Source organism: Scyliorhinus torazame, chromosome 7, assembly GCF_047496885.1.
Source record: "Scyliorhinus torazame isolate Kashiwa2021f chromosome 7, sScyTor2.1, whole genome shotgun sequence".
NCBI classification, from domain to species: Eukaryota; Metazoa; Chordata; class Chondrichthyes; order Carcharhiniformes; family Scyliorhinidae; genus Scyliorhinus; species Scyliorhinus torazame.
In genome coordinates this window covers 35680464-35701866 of record NC_092713.1, presented here as the reverse complement: position 1 = coordinate 35701866, position 21403 = coordinate 35680464, and the positions used below count along the sequence as shown (strand labels likewise).

The window sequence follows — 21403 nt, the reverse complement described above, 5'->3', positions numbered from 1 at the left end:
AAGCGCTGGAGGTTTTCAAGAATAGCAAAGATTACGCAAATTCTGTTCGAGCACAGAACCAGCGCTACTGTAACAATCTTGATTCTACAGATAATGGTCAACAGTAGTGAGAGGACAAGAATGTCCTCCCGTTAATTACTCGTTTTCAATTGAATACTATTTACACATCCATGTTTTTCAAAAGAATACAAATTGGAAATAATGTGCATTAGGATCAGTGAAGGCTGGAGGTCCACAAGAGAGGACACTCTGATTTTTCTCTGTGATGAAGTCTATTAATCTTGTAATCTGAATTTAATACCAGCCGAGTAATTTTTGGTTGTTTCTAAGAGCAGTGCCAAATATTGTGTTTTTTTTCAACCCACTGAAAAGCTCTCGCAATGGCTATGATTTTGCAGCCCCCACCCCCTCGGGCATGTTTTCTGGCAGTGGAGACAGCTCGCCAATGGCTGCCAGTGGGATCTACGACGTTTTGGGTGGTTCGCCCGTTCTGCTACTAGGGCACCAGGAGGGACTGGGAGATCCTGCCAGCGGAAGGACTGGAAAACCTGCCCAATATGTCATACACAGGATAATTCCCCCTAACAGCACTGTGGGTGTATCTACATCACATGGACTGCAGTGGTTTAAGGAGGCAGCTCACCACCACCATCTTCTCGAGGGCAATTAGGGATGGGCAGTAAATGCTGGCCAAGCCAGTAACACCAACATCCCCTGAATACCACATGGAACCACATGTCACAATCTCCAACAGATTGACTTGGTACTTGGCATATGCATAGATGATGTGTTTGTGAACACGTGTTCCTGAAGCTTCCAATTCACTCAGTTAAATGATGACAAAACTTTAATGTCCAAATTTTTAATTTTACAAAGATTTGATACAGTATAAACATCAGCTTTTAAATATTGTACTCTATTCTGTGACTGGATACTAACCATGGATTCAAACAGCCAGTGTCAATTCTAAAAGGTACTTTACATTTAAAAGATGCAAAATAGTTAAGACAGGACCATGAATTGTAACGTGCTTTGAAGGACAGGCTCACCCACCGCTTCTGTTGAATTGAAAAATGTTCAAGTTACAATCTATAAAAAATAGTTCAAACTTGATCCTTGTTTCTCAAACAATTTTTGTGGCTCACGTAAACTCTTGTGCTCAGTAAGTGAAATATTTGTAATGCAGAGTATTATTATTTTTTAAACACCCATGTCCTAAGTATTAGACAGTGGGTACACATACCAGGAACATCTTTCAACATCTACGTCCCATCACATGTTCATAGAATTCCTACAGTGCAGGAGGCCATTCAACCCATTGAGTCTGCACTGACTCAGAGTACTCTACCTAGGCCCCCACCCCCTTCTATCCCCACCTAACCTGCACTTCTTTGGACTGTGGGAGGAAACTGGAGCACCCGGAGGAAACCCATGCTGATACTGGGAGAATATTTAAACTCCACAATCACCCAAGGCCAGAATTGGACCCAGGTCCCTAGCACGGTGAGGCAGCAGTGCTAACCACTGTGCCACCCCAAAATTAATAACATGAATGCCATCTTTTTCATCACTCACCAAACCTGTCTAGATGCTTTTGAATTTCTCTGTATCCTTCCCGGGGCTTACTATTCTACCTCCGTATCATTGAGAAAAGCACGAATGAGATTTACAAGACCAGTGTTTTACCCATTGAGCTATAGAGTCAACTGCTATGTTCGTTTTGGTTAGGGCTATTTTATTGGTCTGAGCTTGTATTATGTAGAATTTCATACAGAAACATGCTATATTCCCCCAGCAGATCTCGTCTATTGCTTAAGCTCTAAGTTCCCTCCCACCCTGACGTACCTCTCCCCCCACCCCCAAAAAGGCACTGTCAATTATGGGGAGAAAAGTGGGTTAGTTAATGATCACTTCACAAATTTTGTGTGGCTGTGGAGCACCTAGCCTCTCCCGTGCACCACATTCCAAACATTCAAGCCTGTACTGCTCCCTGAAACTAGGTAATGTCTACCTGAATCTTTGAAGAGTACTGCCAGCACCTGAGGCCCACCAGCAGCAGAAGACTATGCTACACATTTATTTGAAGGTAAGGTTTATAGAATTCTCCCAACAGGTCAGCAGATCTGCCGGCTGTGAGTGTGGGCATCACGAGCGAAATTGGGATATTGCCTGCCTTTGTTGGGAATGAGCCTGCTACTTGGAACTGTTGCATTTTCCTCTGTAGCAGCTAGATAGAATCCATGACTTCAGAGAGCAGTTAATCATACATAGGTCAGAATAGGAAAGGATGGCAGGCTTCCTTCAAAGGCCATTTGTGAACTAGTAAAATTTTTAAAATAATTTTTTTTAAAATTAAGGCATTTGTAAAAAGCCAGTTAAATTCTTCTGACACTGACCGCTTCATGGTCACTTTTTATGGTGCCACCTTTAATTTTCTTCAGAGGGTAAAGAAATAAAAAGAATACTTCCGTAAGAGACCATGTGAGTTGGGGTAACTGATCAGTAAGTAATGTTAAGGGTTTACTATTACAGATACAAAGATTTAATAAATAAAGATAAAACCTTTAAAAGATTAAAGACAGCAGAAGCTCCGCTCCATTCCTTTATTAGCTTTTTCTCTCCTGAGATTAGTGCTTGGTATTTATGTATTTAATCGGATTATCCATGTTTTGGTAATATTTAGAATTAACATTTTACAACTCCAGTATAAGAATCAATTAAATTTTTTAAAAATGTTTTCCAATTAAGGGGAATTTAGCATAGCCCAACCACCTACCCTGCACATCTTTGGGCTGTGAGGGTGCAGACACTCCACACGGACAGTGACCCAGGACTGGGATTGAACCCACTGAGGCAGCAGTGCTAGCCGCTGTGCCTCCGTGCTGCCCGCTAACGATTTGATTAATGACACATTTTAACAAATACACTCTTCCATGATTATTGCATGTTTTCAATGAATATATTCATCTTCCCTGAAACATGGATGGCAGCACTGAAAACTCTTCAAGCAGTGGGGGAAGACCGAGAGACTGCAACCTTGAGCTAACAGCATTGGACATTTCAACTTTTAATGCAAGAATATTCATGACCAGTTTGTGGGCAGAAATAACAAGCTGAACTTTCAATAACACCTTATGAATGGATATTGGTGTCACAGTAAAGAGATCTCCGCATAGCTTGAGAGATTGTACAATAAAACATTTCTTAAGAAAAAACGATTACTCAATGGAGGAAATAACAGACAACTTGTACTAAATTGATAGTAGGGCCCGGCTCTCCATTTAGCTTGCAGTAATCAAATGTGAAGGGATTGGAATGTTGATACTTGGTTCTCTGGAGCCCCATCATGCTGTATTAGTGCCCTGCTAAACAGAAAGGAATTACATTGCAATTTTAATTCTGTAGGTGAGCTGAATTGATGAACACATTAACCAACCAGAGTATAAAACATTAATGCTAGAGCAACATTGTGAAATGTTTAGGATCTGTCAAGTTTCGTCTTGTAGACACCAGCTATGATTTCCTCCCATTAATTTTTGTGGACAGGCACATTCCAGCCTGGGAGCTGAAAGTCCTGGCTGTACCATGGGACTTTTGCTGCATAAATAGTTTAATCCTTTTGAGCTGTCTAACGTGGCCCCACTTCTGTCTTGAATACTGTTGATCCACTAATGATTAAATCCATTCTACCCCACATAGAAATTGTCTGACTTCAAGACTTGAGGACCACAGACTTGAGTGAACCTGGAACCTTTATTAGCCTGGTAGCTCACAGTCAGGTCTGACTTTACCTACCTCAAAGGATACTATGGAGATTCATCCTAGAAGTCAATAACAATCTCAAAATCCTAAACAAATGTCCTCCCCACCTCCTTCATCCTCACCTACAACAGAAAGCATGAGGTGCTTGTGTATGTTGTCAGGACAATCCTCCTTCCCTTGTATTCCTAACCCCCTCCCTCTGCACTTTCAAAAAAAGTCTCTGTAGTTTTTCGCATGTGTACTCCATTGCTCCTGTCAGGATCTTCTCTGAAACCCAACACCAGATTCTCTGTGCCCCAAAGCTTGCTGAATATGGCTTCCCTTGGGCAGCTGCTGCTGCTCATTCCCCTCTGAAAGCCCATTCTCAGCCTTTCCAGCACCTGCCCCAATTCTCTTGGGTCTTTGTGCCACTGCCACCCTGTTCAATGCCACATCATTGACTATTAAAATCCTTTCAGACCAATTCTCTTCCGACAGCAGCCAGTCTGCCTTTTATGACTGAAACCGTGGTTTGTTGTACCATCCTGACTTCTCTGTTTGACGTGGTTGAATAGTCCATCCATCCCCCATAAGGCCATGGAGTTTTACAGCACAAAAAGAGGCCATTCGGCTAATCGTGTCTGTGCCAGCCATCGAGTACCTATCCTAATCCCATTTTCCAGTACTTGGTCTATAGCCTTGTATGCTTATGGCATTTCAAGTGCTCATTTAAATGCTTATTCAATGTTGAGGATTGCCGCTGTCAGCCTTTCAGGCAGTGAGTTCCAGCACTGTCTGGGTGAAGAGGTTTTCCTCAAATCCCCTCTAAATCTCCTGCCCCTTAACTTTAAATTTATGCCCCCTGGTTATTGACCCCTCTACTAAAGGGAAAAGATACTTTCTAGACATGCTATTTTTTGGTTTCCTGTTAGAGGACATTGCCAACATAAATAGGCTGCGGGATTCTCCGTCAGTGGGATCCTCCGCCCCGCTAGCAGCGCGTTTCCTGATGGCGTGAGGTGGCCCACATTGGGGAAACCCCATTGGCCGGCTACGGGAATGGTTTGCGCTGGCGCTCGGAGCAGCGACCAGAAGCAATTCACTGGTCCTACCATGCACCTGCCATTTTAAGCGGGTGGCCCAGTAGCAAGATCCAGCAATGCAAATCCAGCTACCCCCTGCTGACAAATAGGGGCATCCCTACCCCCCCACGGGAATTGCTGGGTCACCCCTTGCCCCACGGCACACATGCATGGGAGCGACTCACCCCTGCAATAACAGAGTCTCTCTCATTTCTCTTCCCCCCCCCCCCCCCACACCCTTGCTAACGAGCAGTACTGGCTGAAGCAGTGAAAAAGACCTCTGCTTTTTTCCCTTCCTGTCCCTTACAGCTGCTGCCTCAGACAGATATCTAGAAAGCAGCAGCTGTAACTCCCGGCACACAGGGCTGGAGAATCATGGACTCATGGAGAATCCGGTGTCCAGTCCTTTAATAGGATAATTTTGATCCCTTTACATCCTCCCACTTGCATGAGGCCAAACCTCGAAACTACCGCCACTTGTGGGGCATTGGAAATAGATTGGTGCTGGGTTTTTTCCCCGAAGCTCTATTCTCCGCCGCATCTGGAACTCCACTACAGGTCGCAGAGAATCCAGCCTATACTCTTAATGCTGAAACAGTTTGCTGCACTGACCATTGGCAGTAGTTCTGTGTTTCGGTTATTGTCCAGGTTTGATTTGTCACTTCCACTGATCCTCTTGAGTTCTTGATTGCTTTTACCTACAAATTTCTAGAAAACAGCAACAGTTCTTTCACATGTAAACATCATTCTCCAGAATTAAATAAATAGAACCTGTAATTGTAATGACAGCACAGTGAGCACACACATACACCAATGCAGTTGCTGCTAATTATTAAGTAGGTCTACATCCCCTAAAACCTCTCCGTCTTGGAGAATGCCCAGACAAGTGTTTTGTGGTCTCAGAGGATCATCATTGTGAAGCACAGATCAATCATTTAATAAGGAGCAACTTTAGCAAAGTGGTTGAAAGATTGTCTTGCCCCAGACAATCTCTCATTGTTCAAAGTGATAAGCATGAGATAAGTGCTGGTGAGTAGTTGCGCTTTATGGCACAGTTACTATTTTGCTTCCTCAAGTTATCAAAGTAAGTCAGCGTGTGTATACCGAGATGGTCTGGTGCATCACTGGTTCTTAATATGCTCATCTGGTAGGAACCTCAAAAGAGAGTAAGAGGCAAATCATTTGATGCACTTATTAAAAAGAATATTAATCTTTGTCACAAGTAGGCTTACATTGACACTGCAATGAGGTTACTGTGGAAAACCCCTGGTCGCCACATTCCGGCGCTTGTTCGGGTACACTGAGGGAGAATTCAGAATATCCAATTCACCTAACAACACATCTTTCGGGACTGTGGGAGGAAACCGGAGCACCTGGAGAAAGCCCACGCAGACACCGAGAACGTACAGACTCCGCACAGACAGTGACCCAAGCCGGGAATCGAACCTGGTGATGTGAAGCAACAGTGCTATCCACTGTGCTGCCCATATCATACCATTAAATTACACTTGGACATTCCAGAACACTCAAGTTTAGAAAGGTACACAAAGTGCAACATCTATGATGTCACATTTAGTTCAAATTGCTAATGCATATTACCTCCTCCCCACCAACCAACCCCACTTTTGTTGATTTGAGAACGAGGGAGTGGAGATTAGAACCGTTAGTGCTTTTAATACTCACCATCAATTCCTTGTCCATGAAGTAGGGTTTTTCTGCTGACCCATCATTAGTTGCCAGATCAACAGCATAACACATGAACAAGACATCCACCACCATTTCAAACACTGACAAGAAGCAATGTGCCATCAAATAGGCAAAAAAGGAGACCATTATGAGTGGGATAACCCAAACATTTAGATCACGATTGTAATTAAATGCCACAAGACCGCCAAAGATTGTGAAACACACCACAAATACCTGTAAAGAGCAAAACATATTGAGTATTATTTATGTAAATGTCACGCAAAGTCTGACTGCTCATTTAAGATGATTTATAGCACAAGATGGCGTCGGAGCATAGCGACTCTGCAAGCTCTCCCGAACAGATCCTCTTTTTACTTAATTTACAATTTTAAAATTTAATTCTAAGACTAGCATTATTACTAACCTCTCTGTTTCACCCAATGCCAGTGTTATCTAGTTACATTGTATACCTTGTGTTGCCCTATTATGTATTTTCTTTTCATGTACTTAATGATCTGTAGAGCTGCTCGCAGAAAAATACTTTTCACTGCACCTCCTTACACGTGACAATAAACAAAACCAATTTGGACATCGAGGTTTTCTTGACCAATTTCTTTCCTCCATTCTGGAAGACTCTTTGCTGGGATACAGTAAGATGATAGCCACCTGGTGCCACACCCAAATAGCCATATTCACATGAACCTCGTGGGTGAGTGCCTGAAACTATTCATTAGAAGCATCACTTCTTTGCAATCATTGGGCTTATCCAGCGGAGTCATTCCAACCAGGATGTTTTCCTGATTTGGCCCTCAGTTCTTGTCCAAGGCAGCACTACATATTACATTTGACCAGTGTTAACAAGGGGAACCTCTGTCCCTGTTCATCTGTCCTGGAAATGTATTCTAGGAGGTTGGGTAGGGACAGGATCACAGCTGAATGGGTCTTGATTAAGAGAAAAATAAAAGACAGGACAATTGATGGACTCCCTTCTCTTCCTTAAATTCTGATGTGGTAACTTTTAAAATCCACCTGATTGACTGCTACAGGGACTCCCGTTTTAGTGCCTCATATGAAGGAAGGCTGACATCTCTGACCATGCGGTGTTCCCTCAGCACTGCACGGGAGTCAGCTTGGACAGCAGATTTGTACTCCAGTGGTAATATAAATAAACAGCAGTAACAGAGTCCTGTAAAATTTAATTTCGCTGAATGATAAAAATTGCTCCAAAATATCCTAATTGTGAACACTGCAGCAGGTTAGTCACATTACCTTTAACACCTTTTATTCCAATTAAGGGGCAATTTAGTGTGGCCAATCCACCTACCCTGCACATCTTTGAGTTGTGGGGGTTAGACCCATGCAGACTCTTGGAGAATGTGCAAACCCCACACGGACCCAGTGACCCCGGGGCTGGTATCGAACCCGGGTCCTTGGCGCCATGAGGCAGCAGTGCTAACCACTCTTTAACACCTTCTTTGATTTCACCATTAGTTATTGGTGTGCTGCACTAGCAACATAAGGGCGCAATTTACCATCATTACAGTCCCATCTCGGTTACAAATTGGGCCATGATCTACAACAGGAGCATGCATTTATATATTTTTTAATTCATTTTTACCGGATGTGGGCTTCGCTGGCTAGGCCAGCATTTGTTGCCCATCCCTAATTGCTCTTAGGACGGTGGTGGTGAATTGTCTTCTTGAACCGCTGCAGTCCCTGAGGTGTAGGTACACCCACTGTGCTGTTAGGGAGGGAATTCCAGGATTTTGACCCAGCGACAGTAAAGGAACAGCGATATAGTAAGTCAGGGCGGTGAGTGACTTGGAGGGGAACTTCCAGGTGGTGGTGTTCCCAGGTATCTGTTGCCCTTGTCCTTCTAATTGGTAGTGGTCGTGGATTTGGAAGGTGCTGCCTAAGGAGCCTATATGCCATTATGGAGACTTTAATACCAAAGCGCTTCATAGGAGCATTTGACAAAGGTTCGATTGTATTCCATTAATTATATTTGATGAATAGTATTGTTTAGCATTCACCTGTTAGACTGTTAATGAAGTATGGAATGTGTTAATGATTATAATGAAGTATGGAATGTGTTAATGATTCCAATAAGAAATTCCAGGAACCATATTCTTAGTTGTGAAAATAGCAAAGCTGATGCTGTTAATTATTCATACTGAACATCAATATTTAGGGAAAATCCTTCCTTAGTGTAACGAGGACGTGGAATCCTCTTGGAGCATTAAAGTACTTACTTTTCCAAGAAATAGTAAAAAGTCTCCAAAGCAGTTGATTGCTGTCACGTTCAGCGCATTGTTTACAATGAGAAAGAAAGCTTCTTTAGCTGAGGTGCAGAAATTAGTCCCATTGATTGCAGTCGCAACGTATGCATTCTGAAACAGAAGTAGAGGGGATTGGGTAACTTAACTTTGTCTCACTGGGCTACTTACTCGACACTGGTCCAACCGGTAGCTTTATTTGCAGTTCTTTTAAAGCGACACCTTACATTGCGAAGTTAAAGCCATTTTACCCTCTCTTGACATGCCCAGAAAAATGCACACATTGGAAGTGCGCTCACTGCTCTGCCTGTGTAACAACCCACACCGCACTCCCCCTCTGTCTTCCCTTGTTTCTTTGCTCCTCAATTCAAACCAGGTGACCCCACAAAGGTCCATTTTACAGGGTGTGAAGCAAGACCGTAAGAATCAACAGATAACTCCAGTTGTGTAGGATATCAACCCTCGCGTCTCCTCGCTGGATGAATTTCCCTTTTGGAAGGAGTCGCACAACAATCTGCAGTTGGAACCTGGGCTGGCTGTAGCGGCTTCACCCAATGAGGTTGGGTCAAACCTGTAGCTCTCCTGTTTGGAATATATTTTCCTCAGTACACTTGTCAGCAAAAAAACATTAGTCTCAGTGTACGTTAGTCTCAGTGTAAAACAATTTTGCTGATTATACCCATGCTGAATTTTTCACCAACATTAGCAAATTGACTAACATTAGCCCCAATTTGCACTTTCTCCCCGTGTCTGCGTGGGTTTCCTCCGGTGCTCTGGTTTCCTCCCGCAGTCCAAAGATGTGCAGGTTAGGTGAATTGGCCATGCTAAATTGCCCCTTAGTGTCCAAAACGGTTAGTGGGGTCACAGGGAGAGGGAGGAGGCGTGGGTTGAAGCAGGTTGCCCTTTCCAGGGGCCGGTGCAGATCGATGGGCTGAATGGCCTCCTTCTGCACTGTAAATTCTATGATTCTATGATAATATTAAATTATTTCAGCATTCAAAATAACTGGCTCCAAATAATTGTCTCTCACTGAATCTGCCCTAAGACAACTTTTTTGGGGGAAAAAAAGGCAGGGTCGGATAGAAGGTGAAATGAAAGATTACTTTTGAAAAATATTGGTCGGGATTTACCCACCATCCCGCCGCGTGTTTTTTTGTGGCGGAGGCGGCTCGCCAGCGGGAGTTACCGACCCCTCCATTGTCAACGGGATTTCCCGGTGACTGCACCCCTCGTCGCCAGGAAAGCCTTGCGCCGGCGTGGGACTGGAATATCCCCCCAGCATGAACAGCCAATAGATCGCGCCCATTATTGGGAATCCTAGCCCTTTGAATCAGGTGAGTTAAATAAAGTCTTTGTTCAACTCAATCATTCACTATTTCTTTTAAAGATGCACAGCGGTGGTGGGGATAAGGTGGTGAATTTGTGATATTGTCGCTAGATGGGTAATGTTCTGAGGACACGGGTTTGAATCCCACCACTGCTGATGGTGCAATTTGAATTCAATCAGTAGAATAATCTGGAACCTTTGTCGCTTGTTGTAAATCCCATCTGGTTCACTAATGTCCCTTTAGGGAAGGAAATCTGCCATCCTCACCTGGTCTGGCCCACACGTGACGCCAGGTTGACTCTTAACTGCCCTCTGAAATGGCCGAGCAAGCCACTCAGTTGAATCAAACCGCTACAATGTCTAAAAAGGAATTAAAGCAGGCAGACCACCCGGCATCGACCTCAGCACTAAAATTGACAATGGCAAACTCGGACCTGTTGGCCCTGCAAAGTCCCTCTTACTAACACCTGGGGGCTGCCTCACAGACTACTGAAGCAACAGCCTGACATAGTCACACTCACTGAATCATACCTTACAAATAACGTCCCAGACACCACCATCCCTGATCCCCACGAGCAGGACAGATCCTGATAAAAATGAGATGAAGGTGGAGGGAGAGTTCACTAAGTCTGGAAGGATGTAATGTACCTAATGGGAAGATGAGGTACCTTTTGGCCTGATCTTCATTGGAACATTGCAGCAAAGATGGACATCAGAGCAGGACGGGGAGTTGAAATGGCAGCGATAGGGAGGTCTGGGCCCTGCTTGCGGATGGACCGAAGGTGTTCTGCAAAGCGGTCACCCAGTCTGCGTTTAGTCTCTCCAATGTAGAGTAGACCACATTGGGAACAGCGAATGCAATAGACCAGATTGAAGGAGGTGCACGTAAAGTGCTGCCTCACTTGAAAAGCGTGTTTAGGCCCTGGGATGATGAGCAGGGAGGAGGTAAAGGTGCAGGTTTGCACCTTCTGTGATTGCCTGGGAAGGTGCCATGGGAAGAGGGTGAGGTATTAGGGATGATGTATGAGTCGACCAGAGTATGCCAGAGGAATAGTCCCTGCAAAATGCTGACAGGGGGAGTGATGTGAAGATGCGTTTGGTGGTGGCATCATGCTGGAGTTGGCAGAACTGGTTGAGGATGATTCTTTGAATGCGGAGGCTGGTGGGGTGGAAAGTGAGGATTAGGGGGCCTTATCCTGGTTCTGGGAGGGAGGGGAAGGGGTGAAAGCAGAGGTGTGGGAGATGGATTGGACATAATTGAGAGTCCTATTGAACTCAGTAGGTGGGAATCCACAATTAACCACTATCAGCACCCTGCTCAGCCTTATCACCCCTATTTACGTTCCTTTTGTCTTTCTGTCCACGACATCTGTGTCAATCTTCACCTATCGCTAGCCTCCTATCCAGCCCCACTGCTCCTCACCAAACTGCTTGCCGCAGATACATCTGTCCATGATTATATAGGGAGAAGTGACCACTGCACAGTCCTTGTGGAGTCAACCTCCCATCTTCACATTGAAGATGTAGTGTCAATGATACACTACAAACGTGCTAAATGGGGTGGATTTTTAACAGATTAACAACTCAAGACTGGGCATCCATGTGGCGCTGTGGGCCATCAGCAGCAGAAAAACTGTACTCGACCACAACCTGTAACCTCATGGTCCAGCATATCCCCCACTCTACCATTACGACAAAGCCAGGGGATCAAGCCTGGTTCAATGAAGAGTGCAGGAGAGTATGCCAGGAGCAACACCGAAAAAGTAGGTGTCAATCTGGTGACGCTACAACACAGGACTACTTGCGCGCCAAACAGCATAAGCAGCCAGTGATGGACACAGCTAAGTGGGTCCACACCCAACAGGTCACATGTAAGCTTTACAATCCTGCCACATCCAACTGTGAATGGTGGTAAACAAACCACTCACTGGAGTAGTACCACACTCCTAATGCTTCACCCGATGTCTGTGTCTATGTATTTATATTGTATGTTTTTTCCTATGTATTTTTATGTATGCACCTCGGTACAGGTGACAATAAACCCAAATCCAAATATCCCCACCCTTAAAGATGGCGAAGCACAGCACATTAGTGCAAAAGATAAGGCTGAAGCATTCGCAACAATCTTCAGCCAGAAGTGCTAAGTGGATGATCCATCTCAGCCTCCTCCAGGGGTCCCCATTATCAAGGCTGCCAGTCTTCAGCCAACTCACTTCACTCCACTTGGTATCAAGAAATAGCTGAAAACACTGGATACTGTGAAGGTTATGGGCCCTGACAATATTCTGGCAATAGTATAAGAGACTTGTGCTCCAGAACTTGCCACACCCCGATCAAGCTGTTCCTGTACAACTACAACACTGGCATCTACCCAACAATGTGGGAAATTGCCCAGTTATGTCCTGCACAGAAGAAAAAGGACAAATCCAACCCGACCAATTACTGTCCCACCAGTCTACTACTGCTCCTGACCTCATTCCAGCCTTGGTTCAAACATAGACAGGTGTAGCCACCTAAAATGCCTGATTCCCGAGTATTTGGTCAAACCCTGATGTAAAATGGCGAACTAAAGAGGCTGATGGGAAAATCAGCCAACAGGACTCAAAACGGACAGCTGCAGGCAGAACAGTGTATTCGGCTCTGGGGAAGTCGGCCCAGACCGATACCTGCAACCATTAACAGCACATCAACCCAGCCATCTGCATTTTAATCGGCCATCCCCGGGAACAATTGCTACAAATTAGCAATTGAAAGCCGATCCAGACCTCTCGGCGGCAGCAGTGGCTGAGACAAAGAAAGGTGGACGACCACCCCCGATCATGGAATCGCCCCATTATTGGAGCATATCGAACCCAGTGATTGGGACCAGGGTCAAGGTCCGCCCCGAGAGGCGGGAAGCCCCTGGGAACTATAAAAATAGGGGCCAAGTTCAGATCGACCCTTCTTCTCCTACTCGCAACCTTCGAGACCCTTCGACGAAAGAACAAGTAAGTCTTACTCCAGCGATCGCTACCAGATAGGTGTTCCAGACTATCAACCCGTACCAGCCTTTTTGAATCCCGTAGGCCAGACCCCATTCGATAGACCATTTGTTTCCCTGACCTGGTGGGCCATCACCAAAGTTAAGTATTGGCCTTTAGTGGTGGGTAATAGTCTAGAAGTATTGTATAAGTATTTATTGCTGTATATAATAAATGATCATTGATTTAACTCTTACTAAGCGGTGTGCTGCCTTATTAATCATAACTTGAACTTGAACCACGTGGCAGTATCAGAAAGATACCTGGCGACTCGTGAGCAAAGGTGACAGAATTAGAGCTAATAAAACTAAGGCTAATAAGAGCAACACAGGAGAGCTGAACTCCAGAGGTGAGGTGAGAGTGACTGCCCTTGACATCAAGGCAGCATTTGACCGAGTGCAACATCAAGGAGCAAAACTGGAGGCAATGGGAATCGGGGGAAGTTCTGAGTCATAACCAAGGAAAATGGCTGTGGTTGTTGGAGCTCAATCATCTCAGTCCCGGAACCTCACTGCAGAAGTTCCACAGGGTTGTGTCCTAGGCCCAACCATCTTCAGCTGCTTCATCAATGACCTTCCGTTCATCTTAAGGTCAGAAGTGGGGATATTCGCTGATGACTGCACAATGTTGAGTATCATTCGCGACTCCTCGGATACTGAAGCAGTCCAAGTCCAAATGCAGCAAAACCTGGACAACACCCAGGCCAGAGCTGACCATATCCAACAAGAGAGAATCTGACCATCGCATCTTGACATTCAATGACACTGCCATTGCTGAATCATCCACTATCACAATCCTGGATGTTATGATTGACCAGAAACTGAATTGGACTCGCCAAAAAAATATTGTGGTTATCAGAACAGGTCAGAGGCTTGCAATCCTTTGGCGAGTAACACACCTCCTGACTCCCCAAAGCCTGTCCACCATCTGCAAGACACAAGTCAGGAGTGTGATGGAATACTCTCCACTTGCCTTATGAGTGCAGCTCCAACACTTAAGAAGCTCAACACCATCCAGGACAAAGCAGTCCACTTGATTGGCACCCCTTCCACAACATTCACTCCCTCCACCCACCAATGAACAGTGCCAACCATGTGTACCTTCTACAAGATACACTACAGTAGCTCACCAAGGCTCCTCAGACAGCATCTTCCAAACCCACGACCGTTACCATATAGAAGAACAAGGGTAGCAAACACATGAGAACATCACCACCTCAAGTTCTCTTCCAAGCCACAAATCATGCTGATTTTAAAATATATCTCTCATCCTTCACTGTCGCAGGTCAAAATTCTGCAACTCCCTCCCTAACAGCACTATGGGTGTACCTACATCATATAAACTAACAGTGCAAGAAGGCAGCTCACCACCCCCTTCTCACGGGCAACATGGGCACTGCACACCATTTCTTTGGATTTTAGATGGCATGCAGCACATATTGGAAGCTGCTCTGCTGAATTTCTAAGCCCATGAGAGGAAGGCTAACATTTGAGGGGTGTATGTCAAATTGCCAGGGAGAGCTGAAGAGAGAGGTAATGGGACTATCAGCCTATTAAATTTGCAGAAGGGGTTTGATGAATGTACACACAAATAAATGCTGTTCGGGGAGCTAGGCAGCTAAAAGGCAAGGTCCTAAACCAGAGCATCCCTTGGCCAGAGTGCATTTTGAAGGATTCATTCTGCAAACATTGCTTCAGGAAAGTGAAGAGGATGTTGAAATTGAGGAGTCGACATTTTGTTTTGACTCCCAGCTACACGTGACATTTGACAAGGTCCCACAGGGGAGGCCGAAAGGCAAAAGCACATGGAATTCAGATTAACTTGGCAAGTTGCATCCAAAGGTGGCTTAGTGGTAGGAAACAGAGGGTGGTGGTAGAAGGCTGGAGGCCAGTGTCCAATGGTGTACCACAGGGATCCGTGCAGGATCCCTTATTGAATGAGGATGCTAGGAGCTCAGAGGAACCTTGGGGTGCTTGTCCACAGATCCCTGAAGGTGGCAGGACAGGTTAATAGGGTAGTTAATAAGCCATACGGGACACTTGCCTCTATCAGTTGTGGCATAGATTATAAGAGCAGGGAGGGCATGTTGGAGCTGTACAAAACCTCACAACCATTAAATAGTACTTGGATGAGCACTTGAAATGTGATAACATTCAAGGCTATGGGCCAAGTGCTGGGAAGTGGGATTAGGGTAGATTTAGTGAAGCTTTGTCTGTGCAGACCCGATAAGCCGGAGGAACTCTTCTGTATTGTATGACTCTGATATTCCTAGCTAGCTTACTGACATACACACATGCCTGTACGCACACACAAGAGTCTGCGCCTCCTGTCTGCAGTTTGCTTCACAAGGGTCCAAATCAGTAGAGCTCTTTGTTTGTTTCCCTCTCGTGCCACTTTCTCTGGCTGTTTTGTGCAAACTGTCCATAGACATAATCCTCAAAGTATGAAGAAAGATTGATGCGGCCTACGGTGAAGTGACCTCAGAAATGAGTGAGCCAAACTCTGCACCTTCCAAGAGGCGATTGCTCCCCCATCTGTTACTCATGTCAATCGAACTGTCCTTTAAAAGGCTGCACCTCTGTTGCCATGCTCGGCAACTAATTATACCTGCTTTACACAAAATGTGTGGCAGAAACTATCCTGATAGCCATGTTAGGAAGCTCCCTCAGGAAACTCCCATGTCACTGGGTTGATAGAACTCACTGCCTGCCGATCAGCAGCTATGTCTTCCACCTGTTCTCCAAGTATGCTTCCTAATTACAAACATGGATTTCTGCCATGGGGGATGATGGATGTGATTGTTACAGTAAGGAATAATAAGATATTGGCTGTCTTTTAAAAAAAAAAAATCACTCCAAGACCTCTGCCTGGAAAGAATCTGCCCCGAGCAATTGGAAGACTTTTGTGCCAATGAACTCAGCTGTTGCGATCTGTGAAAAGTTTAATGCTTGGGACTAAAAGGGTTCCGTATTGCTCACAACCCCAAGGCTCCGAGATAATCTCTGGTCTGTGAAAAGCACGGCTGAATCTCAGTACATTTTCCCCTGAGTGGCTTCCAGGAGTTCAAAATCCGCTGCCTCTGAAATGCGTTAAGTGAAAGGCGCAGTAATCCTCCACAGTTATTCAGCCTTTCTCATGTATAGCTATGAAGAGTGCTGTTGTTCCAGCTATGCTGGACCTGCTCAGATCAAACAAAGTGCTGGGCGATCTTTCTTCCTGACCTGCTTCGCAAGTGTTGACAGAAACCGCATGTTGCAAAGTCATCATCCGGAAGACGGAGCCTGAAGCAGGCACACTGATTGTAATAACTAGTGACTGGAAAGTTTATTATTGTTGCTTTTTTTTAGAAACTAGGATTTACAACAAATATTTTCCATTAGTATTACGAAGTAATTTCAATAGAAGCATAGTGTACAAAAACTATGAATCCTTAGATCATCAGTTAGGGGGCGGCACGGTGGTGCAGTGGTTAGCACTGCTGCCTCACGGCACCGAGGACCCAGGTTTGATCCCGGCTCCAGGTCACTGTCCGTGTGGAGTTTGCACATTCTCCTCATGTCTGCGTGGGTCTCGCCCCCACTACCCAAAAAGATGTGCAGGGTAGGTGGATTGGCCACACTAAATTGCCCCTTAATTGGGAAAAAAAAATTGGGTACTCCCTAAATTTATATTACAAAAAAGATCACCAGTTAGCCCTCAGTTAGACTATTGTGCCCAATTCTAGGCACAGTCCTATCGGAAGGGTCCCCCTTTGGGAGGGAGTTGAGGAGATTTACTGTCTGGGACAAGGGTGAGTGTCTCCAGTATATAGAGATTGCAGAAGCTGGAATTATATTTCCTAGAGCAAAGAAGGCTACGAGAAGATATAAAAAGTCAAATTTAGGTGGGTTTTGATTGACTAAATAAGGAAAAGTGGTTTCCACCAGCTGAAGTTGCTAGGGGACACAGGGTAACAGAATTAGCAGAAGCATTAGAATGATAGAATCCCTACAGTGCAGGAGGCCATTTGGCCCATCGAGTCTGCTCCACCATTCAATCATGGCTAATATTTTTCTCAACCGCATTCTCCTGCCTTTTCCCCATAACCCCTGATCCTCTTATAAATCAACAACCTATCTATCTCTGTCTTAAAGACACTCAGTGATTTGGCCTCCACAGCCTTCTGCAGCAAAAAGCTCCACACATTCACCACCCTCTGGCTGAAGAAATTCCTCCTCATATCTGTTTTAAAGGATCGTACCTTTAGTCTGAGATTGTGTCCTCTGCTTCTAGTTTTTCCTACAGGTGGAAACATCCTCTCCACGTCCACTTTATCCAGGCCTCGCAGAATCCTGGAAGTTTCAATAAGATCCCCCCCCCTCATCCTTCTAAACTCCAACGAGTACAGACCCAGAGTCCTCAACCGACAAGCTCTTCATTCCAGGAATCATTCTTGTTAACCTCCTCTGGACCCTTTCCAAGGCCAGCACATTCTTCCTTAGCTACGGGGCCCAAAACTGCTCATAATACTCCAAATGGGGTCTGACCAGAGCCTTATACTGCCTCAGAAGTACATCCCTGGTCTTGTCTTCTAGCCCTCTCGACATGAATGCTAACATTGCATTTGCCTTCCTAACTGGGGACATTCAAAGCAAATCAGCCAGGCAGAAAATGACTACATTTTTCCTCTTTCTGTCAAAGAGCAACGCACCCCCGATGGATACCAACATGCCCATCAGTTGTACCGAAGCCTTTTGGGGGGGGGGGGGGGGGAAAGAGAAAACTGAAATATGACCAAGGGGGAAGGGTGCAGAGGGAAGAGAGTAAAAGTCTTGTGGTTTCTTCCGTTCGAAAAGTCTCCTCCTGATGTCCTATGAGAGGTACAGGGACGAAGAATCGTCTGAACTGGAGGAGCAGATGCACAATGAACTGCGCCACATAAAAGTGACCCTTAGCAATGTGCCAAAATAGAGTGGGGGGTGGGGGCTCTGCCCTCAACACATCCGTTTCAAACAAAACAGCTTGCTGAATTATTAAACCAAGCTGTCCGCTGCAAAGTAAGGCATACGTGGTGCCTTTTTTAAAAGATTGTTCAATCGCATTTCACTCCCAAAGGAATAGCTTTGTTTACAATCCAAATCAATCTAAAGAAAAAAAAGCGGCACCATACGGAATAGTCACAGAAGGGGCTAACGCCATCATAATTGTACAAAGTTGGAAAGACTATTTAATTATAAATTTCTTCAGCCAAAGTATGGATGTTTATCGAAGCACAGATTTCTGGCCAGCCTCCAGTAATGACAATGGCAGCAGATCCGCCAGTCAGAGTCATGAGAACAGCACCGTGGGCCCTTGTCCAGTTTCCACGGACTGCCGTCTGTGAATAATCACTGCTTTGTGAAGCAGCTGAGCCCAGCAGTGGAATGAGAGATGCACCACCACGCACTGAGGCCACGGATAGATGGTTGTCACGGCAACAGCTGATCGCGCCATCACAGAACTTAAGTGTTTGAGCCAGAAAGGATAGCTCCGAATCAGCAACACAGAGTGGAGCGGCGGTGTTCACACCGCCATTGTAAAAACGCCCCGAGGTACAAGTTGCCCCAAAGAAACTGCGGCCCCCACAAGAGTTTTAAGCCTGAGCTGAAGATTCTCGTAGCTACCTTAATACCTTTGGGGGCCGTTGCGCTTCAGTAACCCTCACTCACTACAGCCTTTGGCTTCAGTTGTTCAACAACATAAAGCGGGACGATCTTGCAGCTATTACCATGCCGTTTGATGCATTCATTCCTCTCACCCCTTCTTTGGGAACACAAATGCCACCCGCAGCAATGTAACCCTCACTGTTCAACTGACGTGCAAAATAACATATGGATAGGCAATTAGAAGAGGCCAGCAAAGAAAAGCATTTGAAAAACTTGTTGTAAAATTAATGGGTGCTTTAATTTTTAAGAAATTAAGATAATGAGAATAATCCTAATTAGTTTAAAATACAGATTAAGAAAAAAGTATTGTCTTTAAACAAGGAAAATATGGAAAGGCTGGTTTTAAAGTTAAAATTCATCTGGTAAAAGGACATCTTAAAAAATATCAAAAGATTGAAATGAATAGTTTTACTTTCAGATTTTTTTTGCTTTTAGGAAGTAGATCATAAAAAAATAGACTAACCATTAAAAGTGAAGCATCTGATTTTGTTCTTAAAATTTAAAGTAGTTTTCCATCTTTTGTCATCCAAATGATTCCCCTTTCCCCTGACCTTTCTGACCCTGCGAGAAAACTCTGATCTTCTCCCATTAAGACTGGTTTCTCCCGACCATGAATAGCAGAAGTGGATAACTCGATCCGCTTGCGCACTGTACAACCAACAGATAAAAGCACCTGGCCTTGAAGTCGGACACACTTCAATCAAAAAGCAATGTCCATGCTCCAGCCCCACAAGCTAAGCACATGTTTGCTGGAGAACGACAGAGACAAAGACTGACTGAAGGACAAGGCTTGTTTACCACTATTTAAATTGATAAGGTGTTGCTCAATAGTAGCCATCTGAAAGTGTTCTGGGCCAGGGTTCAGAGAACCCCAAAGTGTATCATGGAGTTCACCTGACCCACGACTTTTACTAGATTGTGGTATGGGGAGCATACGACCCACTCTACAGGTGTGGTACAACAGAAATCAAAAAGTTATTTTTAAAGCAAAATAACGTTCATTCTATGAACTCAAGCTAACCTTTTAAAAACATACATTTAGCAACCATCAATTCAAATACAACCCCCAAAGAATACAACACTAAGTAATCCTTAAACTTTCCTTTTAACATCCATAAGACATTAAAAAAAAACTTTTAACAGAAGCACATCAGGTTTAAATTCACTACTGAGAACAGTTATCACTCTAAATTCACCAAATGATCCAGAGATAGTCTTTACATGGCAGAGAGAACAACATTACACCTTCTGTGGCAGCCTGCAGCTCCAACACTAAAAGGAAACCAAAAAAACAGACACACCCAAGCTTTTCTCAAAGTGAAACTAAAAGCTGACAGGCAGTCCAGCTCCACCCGCACTCTGACATCACTGCAGTAATAAACACCCATTTCTTAAAGGTACTCTCACGACAGTTATTCTATAAAACCACCCATTTCTTAAAGGTACTCTCACATGACAAAAGGTGTGCCTCAGACACGTGCGAGGCATTTTGGAAGAGACTGCAGCTAGTTTCTCCTCTCCCTTCTTTAGGTGAGAGGCATGAAACAAACCCTCCAAGTTCCCCAGACTGTAAAAACCAACTGCATGCATGCTACAATATTGATACCTAAAAAGTTTCATAGAAAACAAAAACTAGTAGCTAAAGAAACAAACATAGGGTGAGATTTAACCCCCTAAAAAACAGAGTCCAGTTTTGGGCGCTTAAAGTGGGGTGTTTCTCAGCTCCTTCAGCCCCAAGGATGACCCCGCTATCAAACAGGACTCTTCATTTTTTGTGGCCTCGGTGAGTAACAGTCGGCTGAGGGCGCACTTACCTAGTTAGATCTCGTAAGGCGATCCGAGAGGCCACTCACGAGATTTAACGGCGACGTTGTGTTGCTGAGTCGGGCGCGGCGAGGCCATTCGATCACGCCATACTTTTTAAACCAAGCAAAAAAATAGATTGACACATGGGACTTTAGAATGAACTGCTTTAAAAAAAATTTTTTTTTTATTTTTTTTTTTAAAAGAGTACCCAATTAATTTTTTTCCAATTAAGGGGCAATTTAGCGTGGCCTATACATCTACCCTGCACATCTTTGGGTTGTGGGGGTGAGATCCACGCAGACACGGGGAAAATGTGCAAACTCCACACGGACAGTGACCCAGAGCCGGGATCGAACCCGGGTCCTCAGCGCCGTGAGGCAGCAGTATAAAGAACTGTTTGATGTAGCAATTAATTTAAAGTTATTGCATTTATTCCAACGTAACTTACAACAAGTTATGATAGAGTAAGGGGAAAATGTAAAGGCCATTTATTCCACTGTTTAGTCACTCAACTCACTAGGAGGGTTGTAGTTCTCTTTCCATAACTAGCTTGTACTCTTAGAATGTTATTTTGAAAATTTTACTGAACGGCGTAGTGTGACTGATTGCTTATTTGTCACATTCAACATATGTCCAACACACTGGAAGAGAAGCTCATTTAAATAATCAGGCTCCAAGGAGATTGGCACTGCAGGAAATGTTTTCTTTTAATTCTTTCATGAGTCATCAGGGTCATTAGCAAGGCCAGCATTTGCTGCCCATTCCCAATTGCCCTTGAACG

The 21403-nt window shown here is 44.6% G+C and overlaps 1 protein-coding gene across 3 annotated transcripts in view; it reads right to left on the bottom strand.

Annotated features, from left to right (window-relative positions):
* Positions 1 to 846: 846 nt before the first annotated feature.
* Positions 847 to 21403, bottom strand: part of LOC140426141 (choline transporter-like protein 3) — a 117427-nt gene continuing 96870 nt past the window's right edge. For 2 of the 3 annotated variants that reach the window (XM_072510545.1, XM_072510547.1), the window contains exons 13-16: positions 8762 to 8899; positions 6507 to 6743; positions 5436 to 5531; positions 847 to 3365 (exon numbers count right to left, since the gene is read on the bottom strand). In XM_072510545.1, the coding sequence (XP_072366646.1) occupies positions 3345 to 3365; positions 5436 to 5531; positions 6507 to 6743; positions 8762 to 8899 (492 nt within the window). In that variant the 3' untranslated portion in view covers positions 847 to 3344. The remainder of the gene's footprint in view (positions 3366 to 5435; positions 5532 to 6506; positions 6744 to 8761; positions 8900 to 21403) is intronic. The other variant, XM_072510546.1, reaches the window with a different exon arrangement.